The following is a 26,661-nucleotide window of genomic DNA, read 5'->3' as shown; positions in this document are numbered from 1 at the left end:
TTAGCTGCATCTGAAGAAGGCAATTTCCCCATCGGGTCATTTTCCCCAGGCACACTCCAATTTTCCCTATATAAATGCCTTTGAAAGCTACCCTTCCAGGGCTTCATTTATGTCTTGCTTAGTTTGTTAGATTGAAGTCTTATGTCAGTTTGGCACAAGTTTACCCCTCAGTCATAGCTTCTGCACCTTCAAACACATTAAAATGGGCTGTACGCCAGCGCAAAGTAATTATAGTTTATTGCGATGCCAACAAGCTTGTAACAGTTGCGTCTGTTCTTTTGCTGAAATAACTCCAACCAGAAACTGGAAGTCCCCTGTCTTGTTTTAAAAGACTATAAAAAGCTAATTCCCAAAGAAATTGCCATCTGCAGGGAAAAAGAATACGAGAGCGGGTAAGGACCATAAGCCCCATCTAGCTTTGCCAAGGGCCCCAGCTGATGTCTGTCTTCTTTATTCCTTCATAACTAAGGATCTTCTGTGCCTATCCCATGCCTTCTCGCATGAAATTACCATCTCCTCCATAAAACCGTTCACCTGCTTGAAGAAGTGACAAAGACCTAAACCAACAGGTAAGAACCTCCGAATGGGCTTATTGGAATATGCATGAGACAATCTGTCAGCCAGCATGCAACAGGGCAGGGAGGGGGGAAGGAGGGAAAGGAGAGGCTATGACATGATAAAATTATTTTTCCATTTTACATGGGAGGGTACTTAGCATCAGCCCAGATGGCTTAGAACAGCATACGTGCTAATGTTCAAAATAAAATGTAAGCTTTGCGGAAGACACAGATATTCTGATCACAAAATGAAATTCACTGAACTAGAGCAAATTCCTACACAGTATGTTGACAGTGCTATAATGGGGCAGCGACAGACTCCGTTTAATAAAATTGGTTCATAAATATTGTTTGTGCAACTTCTGAAATATTGGGGTGTTCACTAGATGGCGCTGTAGACCTAGTCAGAGAACAGACCTGCAAAATTTAATTCTCACGAGTGATTGTTGTTCTAACTGCAGATTGTTTTTACCGCTCTCCTACAGTCTTGCAGGTAAAGTCTGAAAATTGGATAGGTGAGCTGGGGCCAACAGGAATGTGCTTTATAAGGGAATATGATGGAGGCATAGGAGAAGCTCCTGAATATAAAGGCAATTATTTTGATAAACAGAGGGAGTGTTTTTAACAGTGCTGAGGGATCATCACATTATCTATTCGTTTTTACTTGTTATCCCAATTAGAAGGCTTTTCTTAATTCATTTTAAGTACCTCACACAGCCAGCAGCAGTCCAGAGATGGTGAAAGTAGCCAGCTATAGAGAGAGAGAGAGTGCGCTAGAGAGTAAACAGCAAAGAAGAATGGGGCAGACAGAAAAGAGTTATTGCTGTTTTAAGAAGGGGCGGAAGAGAACAGGAAGTTACTGGGAATTGCATTCCAAGATAGAAATGACTTAAAGCTAATCAGAAGAGAGACACAGAAAGGCAGAGGAACATGACATCAACTGGGGGATCCAGGTGAGGTTAAATAAATGATTTACTTACAGAGAGCAGAGTCTCTCAAGAGGGAAGAGACTTCAGGTGCAGCCGAGCACATGGGAGGCACAGGGCTGCCAGAGAAGGGAGAGAGACCATGGTAGGCTACAAGCTGCCACTCCACGCAGGGAATATCCCAGCAAGGGGAATGGACAGAATGCTGTTAGGGGCCAGCTATATCGCTGCAGGCACTGCTATATCGCAAGAGACAGTAGGGAAGAATTTCTTGGTTTCAACTCTTGCTAAAGAACTGTTTCTCTTGTCCTGTTGCCATTTATGAAGGAACAGACGTTAAAACGCCGTTTGCTGGAAGTGCTTGGCGTTTTCAGGTGATCGGGCAGGTGTTTTGAGGGAGCTCATGCGCCACCTTGCTGAAAAACGGAGCACTTTTTCCCAACCGCCTGCCTAGATGCAAAGTCCGTGGGGAATTTCTCTGGGGGAAAAAACTGACTTGCAAGCAACATGGGGGGCAACTTTTTAAATCCCCATTATGTTCATTGGAACCTGCCTCTTTAATAGTGTGCACATGCAGCCTGCAGTAAAAAGGAAAACAGTGCTCACAAATTTAAATTATAATATTGTGCAAATGTTTTGTGTTTTAAACAGAATTCTGCATTAAAAAAATTATTTACCTCATTTCCAGCGCCAGGTAAAAAGGTCTTGACCTTGATCGTCTTTCCGGGTGCAGGGAAGGGAGATTCCATCAAACTCCTCATGAACGGATACACTAAGGCAGCAGATATTCCTCGCCTTCTCTCAACCTCATCCAGAATCTGATTCGCAATAAGAGACAGAGAGGAGAGACTTAACGCATGGCCAGGAATGCTGAGGAGTACCCTGTACAATAAGGGGGTCATTTTTTTTTTATAACAGACCACATAAATTTGTAGGCTGCTACACATCCAAGTTACAGCAAATTTCAAAAGGAACGTATATGCCTTTGTTTTGAAAATTATCCCACGAAAGCTACCTGCAAAGTTACACCTGCTACTTTGTGCAGGGAAAGATTTCGGACAAGTTTGTGTGTGCACTTTTCAAGATCAGAATATATGCACATAAATGCAAGCCCCTCTTAGAGTCTGCCCCTAAGTGCTTAGAACTGCACGCATACAGGGCTACATGCATGCACTCCAGCACAGATTAAATGCTCTGGTAAGTGGCTTGGTACATGCACAAACTCGCTTGCCCAAAATAAGCTATATCTGCTCTTCACAGGACGTAACCTTTGCATACTTTTGAAAATAAAAGTATGTGCATTAGTCTCAGCCGTGCCCCTCTGATCACCCACTGCCAAAGTGCATAAAAGTACCAGTGAAATCAGGTAACGCACATTCTTTTATGCACACTCAGCCCTGGCCTGTTTTATAACAGCTGTTTACGCGTGTAATTGGCTTTGAGAATCAAGCCCTAGATGACTTGTTCTACTACTCATCTTACAGTAATAATATTATTACCATATGTCTCCATGTTCCATCCTTTGATTCCACACACATTAGCCTATAATTTAGATGGGCAAACCAAACGAACCTATGTTTTTTTCCATATACATGTTTTGAGTTGGCAATTATATTATGAACGGTAGTTGACACAAAATTGTGAATGTCTAACCCTTGCAAGTTTTGACTTTTCACACTGGGTTTCTTCCACTAAGTAACTGTTTTGCAAGAGTACAATGGATCTAAAAGCACTAATTGAGGTGCACACACCATCAGTCTATACAATGTGCATGTGCTATAGAACCCAGCGTATGCTTTCAGCTGGATTGAGCGTCATTTTCAGATAAGCCGGTTTGGCTGGGTAAATCATCATTTACCTGGCTTAAGTGGATTTGAAACATTCCTCTCTCTACCTGTGTTAAGGCCTGACTAAAGCTTTTTGAAACTTTGCCCCATTATGTATAATTCTATACAAAAGCAAAATGTTTCATGACACACTTGTGCAGCCTAAAAAAAACAGCATCAGATCACTATATACTGCCAAATAAATTTCAGCAGATGGCGAATCGAGAGGCAACTGCATGCTGGCTACCTGACGTGCGTTTCGCTGTGCATTGTCTTAATATACTGCCTACTAGTGATGGTTATACAGCTTGATGTGGACAAAAGGACATTTTAAAATGACTGATGGAAAGGTCAGGGTTGATTGCATAATTCAGCATTCGGGGGGGGGGGGGCAGGGAGGTATTTAACCCTCCAGCCTTTTTCCTTTACATCTGCAATATATATGTATTATTTTTTCATAAGTACTTATTGCATAAGCTTAGACTAGAGAAGCGTACCCTAAACAAATGATCACAACCAACCTGCTTGACCGCCAATGCCAGAAAATTTGCTTTAGGGCCTTTCTGCAGTTTAAAATACCTTGGCCACTTTTCAATTTGCATTTCTCATGCTGGGCACGGTGCAGTCAAGGTTATGGACTAATCACCTGAAACTGTGTTTTAGAAAGTCATGGTTGTAATTCAAGTGGCAGCGCAGAAGCACATGACACAGTAAACCACAGAACAGCGGGGGGGGAGGGGGGGGGGGAAAGCTGGTTTCATGTAATTAAATGTTAATTTGCTGAAACAATTTTTCTCTGTAAGGTCCTCCGGAAGGAACAATAAACCTTGCATGCCAAGCTTCATCCAGGAGGAGTTCTTGTTTTGCAAAAGTTGCCGGTTGCCATGCAACTGGCAAACGCCGCCTTTAGCAGCCCCAGAGGTCTTCTCTGAGCTTGTGTCTGCCCAGTCATTATAAAACACTTTAACTAGTTGTCACTGTAGTGTTTTGAAATCCTGGCAGAAAAATCACTTCCGCTTGCTTCCTCTATATTTCATCTCAGCAATTTTATTTCAGTTAAGTGTTAAATAGTACTATTTATTTGTAAAGTTATTATCACAACACATGATTTACTCTTCACTTCTTTTACATACGTGCAGGAAATAAGTTTTATGGATTTTCTTCTTCTTTTTGGCATTTCTTGGAAAATATTTTTTATGGTTCAGCCAAGAGAGCGGCCCTGACTTTCTCGCACCAAAGGCAGTGATGAAGGGGAAGCCTATAGAAGAGTTGAAAACAAAAGTAGCTCCTGAATGTGTTGCTGCTTCTCATAGCTTAAGGGAAGCATTCTAGCTGCACCGAAACGCTACTTTTAAGACCAGCAGGAGACTACAACTTCGGAGACAAGTCCTACTGCAAACCTCCTGCCACAAACCCCATCATATTAAAAATAAGCTTCGGCCCTAAGCAGCTGTAAGCACTGAAGAAGAACCTAATAAGGCAGGCGGAAGGATCAGCAGACTCTGCGCGCTACTAAATGAGAGAGAGAGAAAAAAAGCCGCCGCATGTGACGACGCCTTAAGAAATCATTCCAACTTCTACCAAGAATGGCGCCTTGCCAGAAAGGGTGACTTCTAACAGGGTGGCATGCAACATTCGGAAACGTGCAGGTGCCAATTCTGACATTTGTATTTGACGTCCAGGCAGGTGGCTCAAAGCTTGGACTAGAAAAGAACGTTTGGGGGATCCATTTGTTTGCTTTTTTTTTTTTTAAGTAATAGATGTTACGCAGGATATTTTTGCCTACATAGCTTTGCCTTGGAGGTGACATGGCTGAAATGAAGCTACGTGAAGAACAGATGGAAGGCCTTAAGGACTGAGAAGGTTATTCTCTTTTTTTTTTTTTTTTTTACTTCTCTAGGCCACATAAGCCAACATAAATAAGACCACAGCTGATCTTTCCCACATTCAATGGAAGAGGAACACGATAAAACTTCAAGAAAAAGAAGTAAAGCATGCACTTAAGCAGTTAGTGGTTTGACCTGGAAGAAAGATCCTCTAACCACGACCGAGGGAGAGAGCACTAGTCTACACACTGCTGGATGTTTATCCAAGCCAGTCACTTTTCTTTCTTTCTGAAACATTATCTTAATGAACACAGTATACATGGTACAAACAGAGATCCAAACCATGCTAACTAGCAAAAAAAATTGGGTACACGAACCATGACAAAAGCTGGGAATTGTCCCGTACTTTGCAATGCTAAGACATCTAAACTAAACGTGAAGATATGAAAAGACTTAAGGCCAATAGACTGACTCATCTGTGGCAGTCTAAGCTGTTCCTACTGGCTCATCATTTTTAGTAATAACCCCACCCCCATTCCCTTTAAGTTCTGTTATTGCATGAAGAGGACAGGTCTTAGAACCGAATGCCTGTGAGGGAGTCAGTTGGACCGTTAGATGATCGAGGGGTTAAAGGGGCACTTAGAGAAGATAAGGCCATCGCGGAAAGATTAAATGATTTCTTTGCTTTGGTGTTTACTGAAGAGGATGTTGGGGAGGTACCCGTAATGGAGAAGGTTTTCATGGGTAATGATTCAGATGGACTGAATCAAATCACGGTGAACCTAGAAGATGTGGTAGGCCTGATTGACAAACTGAAGAGTAGTAAATCACCTGGACCGGATGGTATACACCCCAGAGTTCTGAAGGAACTAAAAAATGAAATTTCAGACCTATTAGTAAAAATTTGTAACTTATCATTAAAATCATCCATTGTACCTGAAGACTGGAGGTTAGCAAATGTAACCCCAATATTTAAAAAGGGCTCCAGGGGCGATCCGGGAAACTACAGACCGGTTAGTCTGACTTCAGTGCCAGGAAAAATAGTGGAAAGTGTTCTAAACATCAAAATCACAGAACATATAGAAAAACATGGTTTAATGGAACAAAGTCAGCATGGCTTTACCCAGGGCAAGTCTTGCCTCACAAATCTGCTTCACTTTTTTGAAGGAGTTAATAAACATGTGGATAAAGGTGAACCGGTAGATATAGTATACTTGGATTTTCAGAAGGCGTTTGACAAAGTTCCTCATGAGAGGCTTCTAGGAAAAGTAAAAAGTCATGGGATAGGTGGCGATGTCCTTTCGTGGATTACAAACTGGCTAAAAGACAGGAAACAGAGAGTAGGATTAAATGGGCAATTTTCTCAGTGGAAGGGAGTGGACAGTGGAGTGCCTCAGGGATCTGTATTGGGACCCTTACTGTTCAATATATTTATAAATGATCTGGAAAGAAATACGACGAGTGAGATAATCAAATTTGCAGATGACACAAAATTGTTCAGAGTAGTTAAATCACAAGCAGATTGTGATAAATTGCAGGAAGACCTTGTGAGACTGGAAAATTGGGCATCCAAATGGCAGATGAAATTTAATGTGGATAAGTGCAAGGTGATGCATATAGGGAAAAATAACCCATGCTATAATTACACAATGTTGGGTTCCATATTAGGTGCTACAACCCAAGAAAGAGATCTAGGTGTCATAGTGGATAACACATTGAAATCGTCGGTTCAGTGTGCTGCGGCAGTCAAAAAAGCAAACAGAATGTTGGGAATTATTGGAAAAGGAATGATGAATAAAACGGAAAATGTCATAATGCCTCTTTATCGCTTCATGGTGAGACCGCACCTTGAATACTGTGTACAATTCTGGTCGCCGCATCTCAAAAAAGATATAATTGCGATGGAGAAGGTACAGAGAAGGGCTACCAAAATGATAAGGGGAATGGAACAACTCCCCTATGAGGAAAGACTAAAGAGGTTAGGACTTTTTAGCTTGGAGAAGAGATGACTGAGGGGGGATATGATAGAGGTGTTTAAAATCATGAGAGATCTAGAACGGGTAGATGTGAATCGGTTATTTACTCTTTCGGATAGTAGAAAGACTAGGGGACACTCCATGAAGTTAGCATGGGGCACATTTAAAACTAATCGGAGAAAGTTCTTTTTTACTCAACGCACAATAAAGCTCTGGAATTTGTTGCCAGAGGATGTGGTTAGTGCAGTTAGTATAGCTGTGTTTAAAAAAGGATTGGATAAGTTCTTGGAGGAGAAGTCCATTACCTGCTATTAAGTTCACTTAGAGAATAGCCACTGCCATTAGCAATGGTTACATGGAATAGACTTAGTTTTTGGGTACTTGCCAGGTTCTTATGGCCTGGATTGGCCACTGTTGGAAACAGGATGCTGGGCTTGATGGACCCTTGGTCTGACCCAGTGTGGCATTTTCTTATGTTTCTTATGTTCTTAAGTCACACTGACAATCCTTAAAAAGAGTAAGAAGAGAGGAATCGTGCAAAGACAGCAGGGTTTGCCCAAGGCTTGGGCAACCCAACTGCATAAAGTAAAAAGTAAAATAACTCAGCAAGTCAATCAAATGAAACTAAAGCCGAAGTTATTTTATTTGGAATAATTAGTCGGTGCTAAGAGTACCCAAGGGAATAGGCAATATTTTAACTGTGAAATCAAACCCTTAAGAACGTTCTGTGTTATATCAATTCTTCTTAAGATAAGGCACAATGAATATATTCCTTCTGTACACTGATTTCAGAAGTGAGAAGGCAAGGGAGAAAACTCTACAGTAACATCTACATTCCAACATATAACTCATTTCTGTCAAGTCTACGATTATTGATTTAAGAAAGATGTCCCTGAGGCAAACGGATTAATTTATAAGGAACAACACTGCTGCTTTCCAGATGAGATTCCAGTACAAAGTTTTGTTTTTTTTTAAGTCATTTTTATATCATTTTCCATAAATGCTGATGTAATGTACACACATAGGTCTTTCAGACAGGTTAAGACGATCATCTCCTGTTTTGCGGGCAGTTTCAGACTGGATGCCTAAGTGCCAACTCCACAGGTACTTTTTGAAACGTGGGGGGATGAGGGCGGGGGGAGGGAATCCTTTCCCTTTCAAAATGGACAAAGAAAAAAAAACACAAAACACCTGCAGTGCCATGGGTCCATCGAGCCCAGTGATCCATCCAGGTCACAAGTACCCATCAGATCCCCATCAGTTGTTCTATTTCTTGTCTCTCACTCCAGGGGATAAGCACAGGCCTTCCCAAGTCTACCCGGCTAATCACCGTTGATGGACTTTTCCTTCAGGAACTTGTCCAGACCTCTTTTGCACCCCCACTATTGTTAGTTGCCTTGACCACGTCCTCCGGCAACGGATTCCATAGTTTTATTGTGCACAGAGGGAAAAAAACATTTATGATTTGTTTTAAATCTGCCGGTTGCTAGATTCATGGAGCGTCCCCTAGTCCTAGTGCTGTTTGAAAGGGTAAATAACTGTCCTCAATTTACCCATTCTAACCCCACTTATGATTTTATAATTTTCAATCAAATCCCCTTCCAGCCTGAAGAGCCCTCATCTGTTTAGCCTCTCTCCATAAGGCAGCTTTTCCATACCCTTTATCGGTTGTGTCTCTCTTCTCTGTCCATTCCCTGGAGCCTTTTCTAGTTCCATTTGGGGTTTTTTGGGGGTTTTTTTTAAATAAATGGGGCAAGAACTGCACACAATACTGGAGGCATTATGATTTTCTCTTTTGTTCTCTGTCCCTTTCCAAATAATCCCTAACATTCTATTTGCCTTTTTGACCGCCGCTGCGCACTGAGTCAAATATTTCAAGGTATTGCCCACAAGGACTCCAGTTCCTCTTCCTAGATGGTGACTCCTAACATGAAACCCAGCACTGTGTACCTGTAGTCGGGATTATTTTTTCCCTACGTGCATTACTTTGCACTTGTCCATATTAAATTGCATCTGCCAGTTAGATGCCCAGTCTCTTAGTCTCAGAAGGTCCTTCTGCAGTTCCTCACAATCTGCTGCTGTTTTAAACAACACACACACAGGCAGTCTCAAATAAAACGTCTTCATTTATAATGAAAATGCCAAGACTTGCAGCTCAGGAGAAAAATACTTTTGCAATAAATGGGAAAATTTACTATGTAGCCAAGTCCTACAGATGCTCAGCTGGTTTTCAAATCAAATATTGCTTCAGACATGCAAGTAATGTAATATTTTATAAACCTGAAGATACAGGCAACGTGTCGTACGGTAGACAGTTTGATTAAGTACTAATATATATGGTCCACCAAAAGGTACAACTATTTCCATGTGCTATTCATTAGTAGGGAATTTTCTAAATGAGTGTCAAAAAAACTGAGGAAAGCAATGCAGTTTGATAATGGAAAGAGATGCATTACCTTGGAGAATAAATCAAAGCACCCCAGCCGACTGATGACACAATACACTTCAGGGAGTCGGGGACCTTTTCCGCTTGGCTGATAAAGACAGAATGAAATTACATATTTTACTTTGTGCGGATATGTAAGTGTGCTTTTACAGTAAACTTTAATAATTGGCTAATCGTACGTTTACTCCTGCACCATCGACAGAAGGTCACTATGGAAAAGCATGACTTCATAAAGCAAAAGGTTAAAGAAGTATCAGGAACACATGTTTTAAGTGTAGGCACCGTGATCCATCCAAGCGGCTGACAAATACTGCTTATAGCGACGTGCAGACACATCCAAATAATTACAAAGTATTGCTCCATGGATTTCAGCTGATCGCCATATTTAGGGTCAGGAAGGATTGGTGCCACTGGGAGGGCGAGTCACATTCACCAGATGTTCAAACCGCAGAGGAGGAAGATATGGGGCAGAGGATGAAAGTGTGGGGCAAGAGGAAGGGGGGAGGGGAGAGAGAGAGAGAAAATTACAAGAGATGATAGAGGATTCGGTGGGGGAGGGGAAGAAGAGGATTGGGAGGGGGGAAAAGTCTCCCTAAAATAACTGGAAGTCCCCCCATAAAGCCTTCATGCTACAACCAGAGGAATTATCCCCTGTTCAGGATAAAATGAACCACAGCTGTACAGTAAATTACCACAGAAGTAGGTGGCACTTTACAAGATGACTGGAGTGGACGAGCTTCTGGTCTTATATCGTAACTACATACCATGCAATTGACTTTATACAAATAACGTTTTCCCAGGAGGGAAAAAGTCATTTGCGAATAAGACCATGCCTGCACAACCTGAACGAGCAAATTGCTATAATGCGCCATCTTTAACCATGTGACTGACTCCGTGCGCAGAGTACAATTCTTTTAGCCACAGAGTAGGATACAGGAGGTCCTAGATGGCGAGTTTCTGAGTTGGTGCCCAAACGTCTCCCAGCAGGCACACACTGGTGTGCCGATGGCCATGAGGCCCGGCAAGGTTAACGGCAATAGGAAGTGTACCAGGACTTCCTCTCCTCAAAAGAGCGTCAATGCAATATCCTATAAGCATGCCTTGGCACATTCCTCGTCAGACAAAAAAAAAAAAGTAATGCTTTAAAATGTGTCTGTGGTTTTTACCGTACTCTATATATTACTACATTCTGGTCTCTGGTGCTGGAACGAATCCCCTGCTTGTAACATCGTTCGTATGGGACAATCTTTTCCTATTTACAACGCTTTGACAAAGGCATGGCTTTCACGAACCAGCTGAGAATTCCTGTGATCTTCTCAAGACCATATTCACCACAGGAATAAGCCAAGCTCCCTACAGTTTCCCCCCCCCCCCCCATCTTTTCTGTAGGAAAAATTCTTAAAAGGGCAATTTTCAAAAGCATTTACCCAGGAAAATTAGCCGGACTGAAAACTGCTAGTCCTTAGTGTGAGAAGAAGCAGGAGCCGGCTTTGACAGCGCATCTCCCTTCAGCAGGACGCGGGCAGAGGAGGGGAAACCCCCACCCCCACCAGAACATAACACTTGCCATGCTGGGTCAGACCAAGGTCTATCCAGCCCAGCATCCTGTCTCCGACAGTGGCCAATCCAGGTCACAAGTACCTGGCAGATCCCATAAAATAGATCTAATTCCTGTTACTCACTCCCAGGGACAGCAGTGGCTTTCTCTAGTCTACCTGGCTAATATCATGCTATGGGGACGTTTCCCTCCAAACCTCTTTTAAGCCACGCTGTGCTAGTCACCTTGATCACGTCCTCTGGCAACAGATTCTACAGCTTGATAGTGCGCCGCGTGAAAAGGTATTTTTTATGAGCTGTTTTGAATCTGCTTGTGGTCAGTTTCATGGCTTGTCCCATTGTTTTAGCAGTTTTTGAAAGGGTAAATAACCGTCCTTTATTTACCCGTTCCACCCCACTCGTGATTTTATAAACTTCAATCATGTGCCCTCTCAGGCGTCTCTTTTCCAAGCTGAAGAGCCCTCGCCTGCGTAAACTCTCATCATAGGAGAGATGTACCATCCCCTTTAATCATTCTCATCACCCTCCTCTGCCGCTTTTCTAGTTCTGCTGTGTGTTTCTTGAGATGGGGCGGCCAGAACTGCACACAGTACTCAAGGTGCAGTCACACTATGGCCTGATACAGAGGCAATATGAGATTTTCCATTTTATTCTCCATTCCTCACACCCACCTCACCCTGAAGCAACTCATGTCCCCATCCAACCCAATAGATATGTATTGCTCTGGTTGGGTGGGGACATGAGTTGCTCCAGAGTGAGGTGGGTGTGAGGAATGGAGAATAAAATGGAAATATATTGCCTTTGTATACACACACACACACACACATCCAGAACAACTGACATACAAAATCAGAGCTCATGTAACATACATACACTGGGAGTTCATGAAACACACGCACACTCAGAATAGCGATAACACACTCTCACAGATGGAAACAACTTCCTGATTCCCAGTAATCTTCCTGAGTGCCAGGGTTTTCTCATCCAGTCCTTTCCTTCGCTGCTTGCCGAAAGCAACATTTCAGACTACAGTACTAACAGATAAGGATTAATATTTCCCTAATATCATCACCATCTGCATCCATCAGAGGTGCTCTGTACAGTCAGAATGAGGTGGTGGTGATGGGGATTATTCAGATCTAATTTAAGTGTATGCAGTGTTAAAGAGGAATAATACAACTGAAGTGTCCTAAGTTCAAACAGAAGACATGAATGCTATCACATTCAGAAATGCTCACAGTTTTCATGATGAGCGCTCTGTGGCACCAGCTGGTACTGTTTCTGTGTCTCGTCTGGTCAGTGCGGGATATGAACTGGGGACGGCTCGGGTTGTCTTAGGTATATATTTTTTATGGGTTTGACAGTCGCTTGGTTTTGATTATAAATATTACTACCCTCACGGAGCGGCAGTTGCTAACCTTGAGAGAAACACGGGGGTAACCTGCAAGGCATGGCAGATATTACTATAAGAAGCTCGGCCTTGACATGCTGACTGTTGCAGATTAACAGAACGCCATTGTTTTCTATATTAAGGCATAGGACCCTAATCACCAAAAAGAAAACTTGGCCCCTACTTAAAAAGAGTTACGTCAGCAGAAATAATTTTGCAATGCACATGAAAAATAGCACAGTGCCTGCTAAATTCTTTCTAAGGCACCCTTCCCCTCCCTCCCCCGCAACCCCCTAACCAATGTCAATATCTTTGATGGCGGAACACAACACTGTCAACATTCTTTTTTTTTTTTTTATATAATCACCTAATCAAATGCCAAGCAAAACAGCGCCGTATTTATGGGGACAGCGAACGGTAAGGCTCTCGTTTGTGCAAAGCTGTTTACTCAAGCAGATAACAAGTGGTTCCCTAATGATTAGGATACTGTGGTGGGCCACCACTCTGTAATTTTGGATCACCGCTTTGTAATTTTGGAGCACTTAACCACCTTCCTGGAAGAAATACTGCAAAACGATGCCTTGCCATTATTTTGTGTGCCAGATCTGAAGATTAATGCTTTATTTTCCTACTTGCTTTGCTGGTAGTATGTGGAAATGAGCTTTGTAGTTTGCAGTAATCACTAAACCATTCCACTCTGCTGCATCAGATCGGCCCTAAAATATCCACACTCTTTTACTAATGAACCGGAAAGCTCCGATAAGACTTCGAGCCTCAAAGACAAGCCTGTATTTTCAGGACATCCACAAAGGATATTCATAAAGCATAGCAAAACAACATAAGTAATGACAGCAGAAAAGGACCAAATGGTGCATCCCATCACCCCAGCAAGCTTCTTATAGTAGTATCTGCCAAGCCTTGCAGGACCCCCCCCCCCCCCCCCCCCCCCAATGTTTCTCTTAAAGTTAGTAACTGCCGCTCCGTGCGGTTATCCCCAAGCCTAACCACGAGGGTAGTAATATTTACAAATCAAAACCAAGCAGCTGTCAAACCCATAAAAAGTTACTGCTAGCAACACTTTCACTGGGTGAGGAATCTTCCTGATAATTCAGACAATGCTGCTCCTTGAACGGGCTTCACTTTGGGACTTGGCCGTAAGAAGCAGTCCTGGGCTTTTTCCCCCTTTATGCCTGCCTATCAGTAACCCCATACCGTAAAATTCTAGGCCCATGTTGGTTGTCCGAATCCAATTCCCCTTTTCTCCCCCGCGCCATCAAAGCAGAGAGAGTGATGTTGCAGTTGCGACAAAAGCGTCAAAGCTTATTGCATAAGGGTAGTGATCCCCATGCCCTCTGTTAAGGGCAGTAACTGGCACACCATGCGGGTTACCTCCATGCACCCTTTTCTTAATTTCTGGTCCTCAAGCCTTTAGGGATTCACAGTGTTTATCCCTTGTCCCTTTGAATTCTTTGACTGTTTTTGTCTTCACCACCTCCTCCAGAAGGACATTCCAGACACCCACTATCCTTCTCCATGAAGAATTTCCTGTTGTTGGTTTTGAGTCATGCCTCCTAGATTTTCATTTCGTGACACCCCCCCCCCCCGAGTTTTACTGTTTGCTTTCCAAAGGAAAAGGTTCGAAGTTCGTGCATCATTACTCATTAGATATAACACTGCATGCCCCAGTCCAAGAACTCAGCTAATTTACAAATTTTACTTACTCTAAAAATCTGCGTCCCTCGAGGGCCAGCGTTAGGAAGCCCCCTGCTGTAGTCTCTCTTTAAAACAAAGTTTGTGCTACGAAGGCCTCATTCTCAAAGGCGCACTGCCACGGATACAAAATGGGCCTTCTGAAGCCAGGCCTCTCACGCTGCAGTGACATTTACTATCTGCTGCGTCCTGAAACTCTGTGGGCCAGGCTTAAAAAAAATCAGGCAATATTAAAACAAAAGGCAAAAAGCTCTATAAGTTTGTTTGCTTCCACAGCTTTGACACGATGCTTCTTTTTGTGCAAGGATCTGAATTCTGTTAACTTCTGGACTGGAAAATATTCCACAGGGAAAAGAAAAAAAAAAAAAAACGTGGCACACAAAATCTTGTGCAAAAATACCAAGTTGGGACTTTAGCCCTATATGTTTTTTTTCTGATTTGACATCCAAAAGCTCAGCTGACAGTAGGTGGGAGTCCTAATATATGATGATCACTGCTTCTTATGCCAGGAAACTCAGCAGGTGTGTCCGCTGCTGTCATAAGCGCACCACACTTAAGCAAACACAGATGGATCTATTTCTCGATCCAAACCTGCTCACTGCACATCACATCTCTATTAAAAAGCTGAACCCGTCTGCATCCATATTAGGTATAAAACCCTTTTCTAAGGCACTGGGCGATTAAATCAAGTATGTGAGATTTTGGTTAAAATCATTGTGTCAAATCTGTAGGAATGCCGAAAGCATGCCAAGGGTCTTGGACAGCCACCAAGGAAGAGCCGTCTTTCAGTGTGCCAGTAAAAACATTACACTGCTGGGTTGTATATAAAACCAGGAACAATGACAACTCAGAAGATCCACATTACAAAATATTATTCCAGCTAGAGATCTACGTGCTGACGCACATCTACCATATTTTGTTCCACAAAATGCTCACTTTCCTCCTTTCAGTTTCTTTAACACATTCTAAGGTTAACAAGCTAACCCCCCTGTGATGAGTCTGGCACCTCGCACAGCTGGAAACAGTTATGAGATATGGAGAAAGTAGCCAACCAGAGAGACAGAGGGCGCTGTAGAAGAAAACCCACGGAGGAGAAGATAGAATTGAAAAAGTGCCACTTTAAGAAAGAGAATGCAGAGAAGAAGAGGAAGCTGGGAATTATAGTTCAAGGGAGACATGCTTAATCCAACTAGAAGAAACTGGTGGCAGGGAGAGAATAATTTGTGGGCCCAGGCGTAGCTAATCAGGAGTTTATTTAGAGTGAAAGTCCTCTCAGTGAGTGGAGACTGCCAAGCTAGCAGAGGCCCATTGGTGCAAGACTAAGAAAATCCAAAGGTTACCATTCAATGGCAGGGGGGAAATGAAGAAAAGATGATTTTATATTCAGACAACAACCAACAAGGACTGAATTACAGTGTCTGGGTAAACAAATAAGCATGGGTGTAGCTTGCTTGTTACAACGGTTAATACCCTGAATCAATTAAGCCTGATACTTCACTTTCAGTACATATCTTGAGTAGCTCTCTGCTTCAACGGCAGGGGGGAATGAAGAAAAGTGGATTTATATTCAGATAACAACCAACAAGGACTGAATTGCACAGGCTGGGTAAACAAATAAGTGTGGGAGTAGCTTGCTTATTGTGGCAGTTACTACCCCTAACCAATTAAGCTAGATACTTCACTTAGAAGCAGTTCCAGCACTGCTCTCTACATTAATGGCGGGGGTGGAAGGGAAACAGAACCAAAGGTTACATTAATGGCGGGGGTGGAAGGGAAATAGAACCAAAAGGATACTAAAGGCCAAGAGTAACAGATAAGTATGAGAGAGAAAAAAAAATGTGAAAGCTTGCTGGGCAGACTGGATAGGCCATTTGGTCTTCTTCTGCCATCATTTCTATATTTCTATGTAAGATCTCAGTAAGGCAACTTTACGAGTCTTTTGCTAGGGATAATGTATGCCCAAGGGTCTGATACTTCTATAAAGTACCCATGGAATTTCCACCAATATGCCTATTTATATAATCTTGATTTATATTCCACCAATCTAGAACGAGATCTCGGCAATTACAACAAAGAACATTTATCCCATAGAGGTCCATATTCAGATACAGCCCAGAAAGCAAAGTTAGCTGGATAATAACTTTGGAGGTATATTCAATAGTGCAGCTGCAATACTGAATATAGCCAGCTAACTTTAGGACAGATCTCTGACCTGACCAGACTTAGCCAGCAAAGTTATCCAGCTAACTGAATATCAGCTGGAATTTAGCCAGGTAAGTTCCACACCCCAATCTCATTTATCTTTATAGGTATGATAGAAAAAAAAAAAAAAAAGAGAGACCAAGCATGAGCCTGCTGCTCCAAAACTCAGAGTGAATCTATCAAAGAATTGTCCTATCCACTCTAAATCTTTGCCACCTATTGTGGGCCACCAACTCCCTCCTCCCCCAACTGCTGTTGACACACTGAAGATCTCTTCTGCATTTATTTATTTTTTAGCCAGCTTCACTCATTCTTCCTTTTCACCAAGGTTTCACTCAATTTGTCATCTTCCTGTGTCCATGTGTAGATGACTATGGATCTACGAGTAGTTCACAAGGAACATGTCCACCATCTTGATATTCAGTACCTTGAAATAGACTGCACCTGCAAACACTGCTCATGCACCTCAATAAAGGCCCTTACGTATCCTTTCATCTGCAAACTGCACTACACTGAAGGAAAAAAGAAAATTAACATAGCATGAATTTACAGTATTGCAAAAACATCGTTCTGACTGAAATTTTATCTGACATTTGGATATGGGCAGTATTGGCCATCACCTTGCAGACCGCCCGAGAACTAAAAGGTGCGCACCTACCAGCAATCTCCTGCAGTAGCCAAACCGTCTGCTGCCATCTTCCCCAGTTAGCATGAATGAGAAGGTTTCGCTGAAAAAAAGAAAAAGGCAGTCAGAAGTATCAGTGGTAAAGCGAGGTCCAGAGGATGATCCAGGAAAAAAAAAAAAAAGGCAGTCAGAAGTATCAGTGGTAAAGCGAGGTCCAGATGATCCAGAAAAAAAAAAAAAAAAAAAAAGTACAGCACTGCAATAATCTCTCAAAGCCAAGCTAAAATGTAAGGGAACGACCAGAATATGTCCCCGCGGGTATTTTGCATGAGGTGTTCGCGAGTACGGTCTTGAATTTTATTTCTGCCAGGGGTCAGCCTTGATTATAACAGTTGCTTCCTAAAATGCCAAATGTATTCTCTCTTGCACTGTTAAAACTGAAATTGAATGATGAATGCATGTTTTACATGGATCTTTCAACGTTACGCACTGTCTTGTAACAAAGTACTGAAGTGAGAAAACAATTTCAAGAAAAGCAAAGACAGGACAACATTTTTCCCTTTCAAAGTAAAAACCTCTTTCGGGTTTTGCAGTCCTGGTTGGCTGATTTCATCCAAATGAAGTGAAGAAAAGAAGGAGGCTTCCTTCAGAGATTTTTTGTTTGAAGAAGCAAAAGGTTAGGGGGGAAAAAAATGGATGGAAATGTATTTGCAACTCGCCTTGCACAATTTGAAAAGGCAGGGACGGAGATTTGATTTTCTTCCATCATAAGCCTTTTCCTGTGCCACAAGTGAACCCCTGTGGTTTGAGTCGTAAGGCTTGCACCCCAAGTGTGTGGAGCCCTCTTGGCTCCTGAAGGCTGTAACCCAGTCAAGCTTTCAGGATTTCCATAATGTGCATGCACGAGATCCACTGCATACCATCGAGGCAGTGCATGCAAAAAGATCTCGTGCATCGGCACTGTGGAAATCCTGAAAACACAACTAGGTTGCAGCCCTCGAGAAGCGAGTTTGAAGCGCCCCCCCCCCCCCTCCCGCTCTACGGCAGTGGCTTCCAAGCCTGTCCTGGTGGACTCCCAGCCAGTCAGTTTTTCAAGATTCTTGTAATGAATACGCCAGAGATAAATTTGCATATACAATAGAGGCAGTGCACGTAAATCTCTCGTGCATATTCATTGTGGATTTCCTGTAACCAGATGAGTTCCCCCCCCCCCCCCCCCAGAACAGGTTTTGGGAACCATTGCTCAATCTGAAGTTGGGAGTTGTGAGGCCAAGTGTGTGAGCAACTGCAGTGAGTGGAGTGTGAGCAAGTGCAGTGAGTGGAGCAAAGAAGAGAATCCATGGGAGAAGTGTCTGGAGAGAGACTGCCAGCCTCCTCGTAAAGCAGTCACCTGTGAGATGTTTCCAGTCAGTGAGGACACTTAGAATAGTTGTTATAGGGGGATTCTCCCAACATGGCTGTTATAAGGAGATTATGAAAGCCTACTTTATGGCACCCCTGGAACAGGGTTCTATCTGCTAAGAAAGAGAAGAATTCAGTAGGGAATGCGTCAGAAGATCCTTATCTTGGGTAAGCTGGTGAGAAATCCCATGTTTTATAATCCCAGCACTTTACTCTAAAGTGGCATGTCAGAAGTCAGAGTAAAATGTATCAACGCTTTATCTAGCAGATGGAGATCCAAGATTACAAAGCTCCAAGTTAAACCCACCCTAGAAGAAAAGGTTCCTAGGAGGAGGGATCTGTGAAATGGAGCCTTGAAAGTGGAAAACCCCACCCCCTACGCTCAGCACGGAACATTAAAAATTGTGTGCACTCAGAAGTGTGCACGTGATGCAGCTTGTAGATATTTTGCCTGTAAAAATAAAGGTCAGGCCAGTTGCAACCACAGCAACTGGGGATGTCTGCAGTCATTTTAGATCTTGACCGACATAAATCAGCGCTGCTACAGAGAGGACTTGGCCACACCTGCCTTTGAGTGCTTTCACCGTCCACTCTATCATCTGCTTTGTCCACAAATTAAAGAACCTGTTTATCGTCAGGAATATACTCTCTGAGCAAACAGTCACACCTACATGTGGAACTGGCATTGCAAAAAAAATAAATTTTCTTTACTCAGATTTGACTGACTGGGAAAAAGATCCAACGTCATGCTTTTCAAGAAGGATAACAGGATTACATTAAAAAAAACAAAACAATGAAATACAGATGTATAAGTTCCAGTCACAATCTAGATCTTAGCTCTTACTTATTATGATAAAGGATTTAGTCAGCTGATGAGCGTTGTGTTTCTTTAATGCTTGTCGGAGTGCATGAATGTTTACCTGCTGTAATCGGATACTGGCATCCAGTCTTTGGCATCGGGAAAGCAGAACTGTGGGATAGCTTTCAGACGCTCCTCTGCCTCGCGCACCTGCTTGGTCGGTCTTTCCAGCTGCGAATGAGGCAAGTCAGATTCATTTTACAACCGTTAATTATTGCAATCTCTACATCTGGTCAACTGGTTTATTGCAATCTACCTGAGGGCAAACTTTCTGCAGAGCCGGATTGGTTAAAAATAAAAAATAAAAAAATCAGGGTTTGCCTCATAGCAAATCTTTATTTATCCTTTTTTTTTTTTTTTTTTACTTCTCACTTATAGACCTGAATAACCATCCCTACAATAACAGAACCTATGAACAGAGAAGTTAACTACACCAAGTCAAAAGCAAAGGCGTTTAAGAACAGCAATGCCAATTTGACTACTGTTTTCTGGGGGGGAAAAAAAAAAATTTTAAATATTGTTTGTTTTCCCAGGTTTTTAAATTTATCTATTGGTTCTGTTCCTTTCCTCACACTTACTGAGTGGATACAGGAAAAACGAGGGCCTCGGTTTGTTTCCAGCGCGGCGGCCGTCTGCCTTACCTTCGGGAACTGGTACGTCACTTCCGGGACGTAGGTGTTTTTAGAAGGCTTCTTCTTCAGCGACACCACCACGAAGTACTCAAACAGCTCCCGCTCCTGCCACTCGATCAGCTCCAGCTCCAGCGTGCGGTAGCTGGGAGCTTTCTTCAGCACGGACTGAATGTGCACCAGCCGCTGGCGCCGGGTGTGAGCTACGGACAGGGCGGGAGAGGGCGGAAGCAAATCACCGTCAGCGCCTTTTCTGACCCCCGGGCACTTCTGCCGTTCTTTAAAGAGCTATATATAAAACTTGCTACTTATAATTTCTCTAATACTGGTCTACCTTCATACGATGCCAAAAATGGCTATCGTGCTGATAGGCTCTACACAAATGAGCGGCAGACAGCAGACGGCTGCTCGCTTTTTTTTTTTTCCCCAAGAGGAAGCTCACACTTTATTTGCCCATGATGGGCTTAACAAATGTCATTGCAGGAATCAGCCAGTCGTGCTTTTGGACTCCATTGCAGAATAAATTTTATGCACGACGTTTCTGTTAAGGATGCGGATTACTTAAACCATCTCCCCTGCTAACTCGGCCACAGAGTAGGTCAAAGAGAGTAAGATACCCCTCCCCCCTTTTTCTAAATGTTTCTATCTCCTATAAAGTCTACACAGCAATCATACTATAATTAAAAAAAAATGTAAATTAGGACAGGAACTTTTGATTTTTTTTTAACAAAAGATCTGAGCATTAGATAAGTCATCATCTCTCCGTGCCAGTCTTAAGAAGTTACGCATCAGAAACACAAAGACGGTAACTTGAAATATAACAAGTGCGCGGGTGCTCAGAACACCGGAATTTTATATCGTGCGTGTATGATTTAAAAACACGCCTACTGCATATATGCGTGCTCTTACCTTCCTTAGGACTTTTGTCGGCTTTAACGCGCGCAGGGAAGCGGATTTCAAAACCATGCCAGCGCGAAGGACATTCCCAGTTTCAGCGATTAGTCCACCGGTTTTGCCCAGTCCATCTCGAGGTTAACCAGAGCCCTCTGGTCCTTCAGCCTTGCACTCCCTCCCTCCCCCCAGTTGACCCAGACCCCTCAACCCGGTCATTTTAGGCCTAAACAGAGGCTTATGCAGGCTTACACCTCATCAAGAGGTGGCTGCAGTTAACAGCCCGGATTTAAAATGCAGATTTAGACGAGGCCCCCAGAACGCCCCCCTGCCGTGCCTTAACTCTGCGCCCCTTCTTTTTTTTACCTTAGCTCGCGCACATACATGTCTAATGTGAAGCTTTTAAAATATGTGTTGCCCCCCCGTTAAAAGGCCCATATACGTGAGTCTGCCTAGCAAAATTCACCTCCAGAGAGTGTCCACCCTCTGGTCCAGATTCATGTTTGGTGCGATTTGAGTATTGCAAAATAAATAAGAGGTCAAAGTTGTCGTTCCCTCTCAGGTACTGCGAGGGTTTAAACATTAATGTGGTATTGCTGTTGACCACTGGAGGAGATCAGATTTCTATACTGCTGCTGGATACCTGCACCAGGTCTTTCTGAGCATGGGGACCCTTTCAAGGTAACCACCTTGCCCCCTCATCTTCCCTGGCTGCATGCACAGTTAACACCTGAAAGGGAGGTGGCCTTGATCCTCCACTGAAATGCACTAAACAAAGGGAATTTTTTTTTGGGGGGGGGGGGGCCAGTGGAAAATGGTAATCTATTTTCCTTCAAAAGATAGAATTGCCCTCATAAAGAGAGAGAATGCAAATTACACAACTTTGCTTGTTGTTAAGACTATAGCCTGGACCTTTTTTTTTTTTTGGTGGTGGGATGTCTTGAGGAAGCCTCCTGCCAGACTCAGCTTTTCAGTGACTTTCTGCAGCCAGCTGGGAGATCTCATCCAGCATACAATCGTTTCCCGACCCTCGCAGGCCAAAAGTATCATGTTTATAGTTTCATCAGCTTCTTCAACCAATTATTTTTTTTTTTTTACTATGAATAATTTTAAAATATATGCAACACTAAAAATATCTTTAACATATACCTTCATGTCTTATGTTGCACGTGTTAAGCTTCAGAGTATTTGTAGCATTAGTCAGGCTACTACTGTATATTGTTCTAACGTCCATGACTAACACCAAGGATGATTTATGAAGGGTCCGAGTTCTTAATCTACATTCTAGGAATTCAGTTACTTTATCATACAATAAACGTTCGCTAGACAAGGAATATGGATTATTTTTTTGCTTACTCTGGCTCCAAAAACTGATGGTGGCATGGAGGGTGAGCAGCTGTAAATTAAAGTTAAAATGTCTGACAGGCAAAGCAAGCCTCCGTTTCACTCCCACAATATGACATCCGGAAAAAAAAATATCCACAAGACAGACCTGGGTCAATCCCTTACCTTTAAACCTGTCATCTGAGTCACTCTCACTCTCGCTGTTCTCATCTGCAAAAAAAAGAGGTGAAAATGTGAATCTGTCTCATGCCCAACACAGCAAATCAGTAGGAAACTACTGAGTTACTCATTAAAATCAGCTCATTTACAAAAAATATTTCCATTTTTTTGTTATGGATTCACACGCTGCATAGTCCCTCGGCTCTGGAATGTTCTTTAAAACAGACTGTCCTAGAAATTTTATTACATTTTAGCAACTTTTACTTATGCAGTCTCACTGTTATGTCCTGGTGTGGTTTTCTGGAGTTTTAGCTGATCATTTTATTTGCATTTTACCATGTTTCTTTATCTTCTTTTTTTGTGATTCTGGATGTTTTAACTACTTGTTATATTGTTTAATTTTGTATTCCTATATCATTATTTTTGTCATATTCTCACCTAATATATATTTTTTTTTAATCGACCCAGTCATACCTTGTTATATTTTATATATCCGCCTTGAGCTCTTGAGGAAAGGTAGTCAATGAATTAAAAAATGTAATTAAACCAAGACAGACAGAGGTGCACTAATCCATTGTCTGTGGTCCAGTAGCAAAACAGCTGTCTTCTGGGATAGTTATGGCAGAAATAGGAAGAATGATAAATTAAAAGGTCATTAAAAAAATTGAACTGCCAGGTACTTGTTACCTGGCTTGGCCACTGTGGGAAACAAGTTGCTGGGTTTGATGGACCTTTGGTCTGACCCAGTATGGCAAGTCTTATGTTCTTATGAACCATGTATATTAGATGTGTTTCATAATAAGTGTCCAACAGGGAAATATGTAAGATTATTCATTCAGGAGGCATGCTTAATTACTAGAAAATGTATATTACAGTGGGTAGAAACCTCACCTTCTGAAGTGACCCTACGGCGTATTCAGATGCACCATTTAATGAATATGAAATTGCAGTCGGCCAGGCAGAGGATAAAAAAAACTTTAAAGATTTTTCATCAAAATCTGCGACCCATATATAAAGGTTAATGTTATTAATGCAAGTTGGCCTGGAAGAGACTGTCCTCTGGAACAAAAATGTTTCTGACATGATGAGTAAGAGTCTTACTTCGGTTAATATATGTTCATCTTAGCAATTATATCTTATTATTCCATAACCTTAAAGAAGCTATCATCAATGGGATAGGGGGCTTGGAAATACAAAGGAGGGATAGGGTTTAGGGTAATGTTGACAATGACTGAATCTGCTGCTCTTGTCAATTTGGGTCAAGCTATGAAGCGTCTACATAGAGTGAAAAATCTTCTATTACTATTCAAACAAACTGTGCTACACTTGTACGTATTATGACTTGTCTTCAATAAAAATTGTAAAAAATCTTTTTTAAAATGTAGAAATGGACACAATGGAAGGATTTCTGGGGTTTACTGGAAGAAGAGCTGAGATATTATTCTTAACTTTCATGACTCATCTCTGTTTCAAACATAGGAATCTTCTTTTCAGTTTTTATTTGATTTTGACTGGGCATTTCAGTTTAAAAAAAAAAAAAGTTAGTGGAAAAATGACTGATATAACGCAAGGAAAAAAAATTAGTGGAAAAGTCATTTCTCCACTGATTTCTTTTTTGTTCTAACATTGAAATTCCCAGGCAAAATAAAATAAAAATTAGAAATGAAGGTTCCTATCCATACATAAAACATTTTGATTCTGTGCGTTCATGTCTTTGACTTTTTTGCATTGCATATATCTTTCCACCTCAATACCATTCCCACTTCGTCAGATGGATCGATATTTTGAAAAATGATTCTTGCCCTTCCAGCTAGTTGAAACATCTCATAAGTAAATCCTGAATTCCGCAACCTCAGCCTAAATCTGGTCAGTAGCATGGGAATGCCACCATTAATACAAGACCAACATTTGCAGATTGTGAGCTGGTTGAAAACTTAGCACCAAAACTGAGGCAGATTTGAAAGAGATACGCTTATGTTTTCACAAGATGTTCCTTTAAAAACTTTATTTGATCTAAAGTTATCTTTACCCCCACAAAATATATAGGACTGCAAATCTCATGTCTCCTCAATATCTTCTCCCAAATAACTGTTAGGAGGGATGAGGTGAACAGCGATCTCCACATAAGCACCACGCCTACATTTTTAGCACTTAGGGCTCAACTCTTTTCTCCCATTTTGTGTGTACAAAGAAATGCTTAGCGAATCAATCCCTTAGTCATGATGTTAGTATTCAGCTCATTAAACTACAAAACATAGAATTTCTTAAGCTAGAAACGAAAATAAAATTAGGAATGAATGAAAATGTTCCAATATTCATGAAGTCATCTTGTCACTTTAGCCCTACAGTTCTAGTGACTATGGATGTTAGCGACTGGTGTCAGCCATTCAACAAAAAGCAGGTATTTGTAAATCTACCTTGATCAGAGCGTACTAAGCTACGAGGTTTAGTCGCCACAGGACTTGAAGCAGGGATGGTTCAGATCGCCACATGAATACTCTGACCCATGCACTAACCCAAGAACAAACCATGAATTTGGAAGCTGCAGAATACAAGTATTTTAAATAAATAAATAAATAAAAGACTAGTCCAGGGGAATGGCCTCAAAGACAGCCTCAGGAACCACATTGCCAAGGAACCAAGACTGAGTTGATCCTCAAGCCAGAATGTCCTAATATAGCATCACGTCATCCGGACTTTCCTTTGCTGCAATTTCAGAACACATCACAGCGATGTGATGCATTTTAGACTAAAACAAAAATCTCTATCCACTGTGTACAATCTTCTCTTGTCTGTCATGGCTATGTTTATTTAATGATGTTTCACTCTGTCGTATTTATACATACCTTCCAACGTCTGAAATAATCTGCTTTTCTTTTTTAAAATGTGCGATGGTGGGTGCTCATTGGGCAGATGGCTTCATTAACTGATCGCCCCATTATACCGAGAGCAAATTCATCCCGAGGGCCCAGTGGAGAGTCCTTTACACTGGGTTCAGGTCTCACAGTCACATCCCTGGCTCAGGTCTCTGCTGACTGGATCTGGCCAGAACTAAGCAAGTTGTAGGCCTGGGGAGTCAGAGCTGATCCAGCGGCGGGCTCTTAAGTGAGATTATCAGCTGGTTTTCCCAGATCTGACCCGGGTAACTCAAATACGAAGGAAGAAATTTTTGGATAGGGGCCAGGAAGCTCCGACAAATGGGGGCTAAATTCTCAATTAGATAACCTTGTAAATGTTTGCTTTTTTTGAATGACATACGATATCTTTTTTTTTTTTTTTTAACCATCTCAATTGAGATTTTTTTTTGGATAACCATAGAACTGAGGGTAGCTCCGCTCAACCAGCTCAGGAATGTAATAAATAATTGGTTATTTCCTTGTTTGCTTTTTCCATGTATTGAGTATTTTTTGTTGTTGTTCCAGTACAATAAGAATCTTATATATCTACCTTAAATAATTGATTAATAAGGTATAGACTTGGTAAATGAATATGATGATATGTAATACCTGGAATACCTTTTTTCTTTTCCTCTGAAAACTGTAAAATGCATAAATAAAAAAAAATAAATAAAGTGAGATTATCAGCTGCTCATTAAAAGGAACTTCCCTGTTTTCTCACAATTACAGGAGTTTGTAGCAAGGTGGACTAGGCGGCTGAGCATATGAAAATAGACTTTTCAGGAGGGTATGGAGAGAAAAGCCCACAGATTTTGATGATGTATTAGTCAAGCAATTAACATAAAACATGGAGGGAACATACTAATAAACCGTGCTATAAAGTTTCAGAACGTACCTCGGAGCGATGCAGTCTCAATATTTGACATAGAAAGCTTCTTTAATCTTTTTTTCCCTCTTTTTCCACTGTAGATGGAATTAATTCTTTGTACAAGCTGTCGGACAGAAGCAGCAGGTAGGCAGCAGTTAGCAATACCTTAGGATAACAGAAACCACTTCACAAAACCCCCCCCATTTCAGCTCAGAAAATAACCTGTCCACAATAAGCATCGTCGCTTCTGTCAGGAAGTAAAGTATTTCAGGAAAGAACAGACTGGTTTGTTTTCGCTATTAAAGAGATGGCATTTTAAGGTTTCTAATCAACCAAACTCTGGCCCTGGAAAAAGGAACCATTGTGGTGGAAAGAAAGCCTGTTTTCAACATCCTGTCCTTGTCTCAAAAATAAGAAGTGGTGCACTGATAAAAAAATTTAGAGAGAAAATGTGTTTTTGCTTTAAACTCCCATCACAATCAGTGTCAAAAAACATGAAATTTGTGATGGCAAATTTTGCTTTGTTTCTGATGCAAAAAAAAAAAAGAGGCCACTGAACTCAAAGCCATGAA

The 26,661-nt window shown here is 41.8% G+C and overlaps 1 protein-coding gene across 3 annotated transcripts in view; it reads right to left on the bottom strand.

Moving 5' to 3' along the window:
• ST5 (suppression of tumorigenicity 5) overlaps positions 1 to 26,661 on the bottom strand; it is a 265,906-nt gene that overhangs the window by 42,940 nt on the left and 196,305 nt on the right. For all 3 annotated transcript variants that reach the window (XR_003853184.1, XM_029582090.1, XM_029582089.1), the window contains 7 exons: positions 26,117 to 26,213; positions 22,331 to 22,375; positions 19,943 to 20,133; positions 19,363 to 19,472; positions 17,075 to 17,144; positions 9,568 to 9,645; positions 2,161 to 2,301 (listed from right to left, as the gene is read on the bottom strand). Coding sequence is in view for 2 of the 3 variants with exons in the window: in XM_029582090.1 (XP_029437950.1) it covers positions 2,161 to 2,301; positions 9,568 to 9,645; positions 17,075 to 17,144; positions 19,363 to 19,472; positions 19,943 to 20,133; positions 22,331 to 22,375; positions 26,117 to 26,213 (732 nt within the window). In the remaining variant the exon portion in view is untranslated. The remainder of the gene's footprint in view (positions 1 to 2,160; positions 2,302 to 9,567; positions 9,646 to 17,074; positions 17,145 to 19,362; positions 19,473 to 19,942; positions 20,134 to 22,330; positions 22,376 to 26,116; positions 26,214 to 26,661) is intronic.

The sequence above is a fragment of the Rhinatrema bivittatum genome, chromosome 17 (genome assembly GCF_901001135.1).
Source record: "Rhinatrema bivittatum chromosome 17, aRhiBiv1.1, whole genome shotgun sequence".
Lineage (NCBI taxonomy): Eukaryota > Metazoa > Chordata > Amphibia > Gymnophiona > Rhinatrematidae > Rhinatrema > Rhinatrema bivittatum.
The sequence above is the reverse complement of the archived record's forward strand: the minus strand, read 5'-3'. Positions and strand labels throughout refer to the sequence as shown.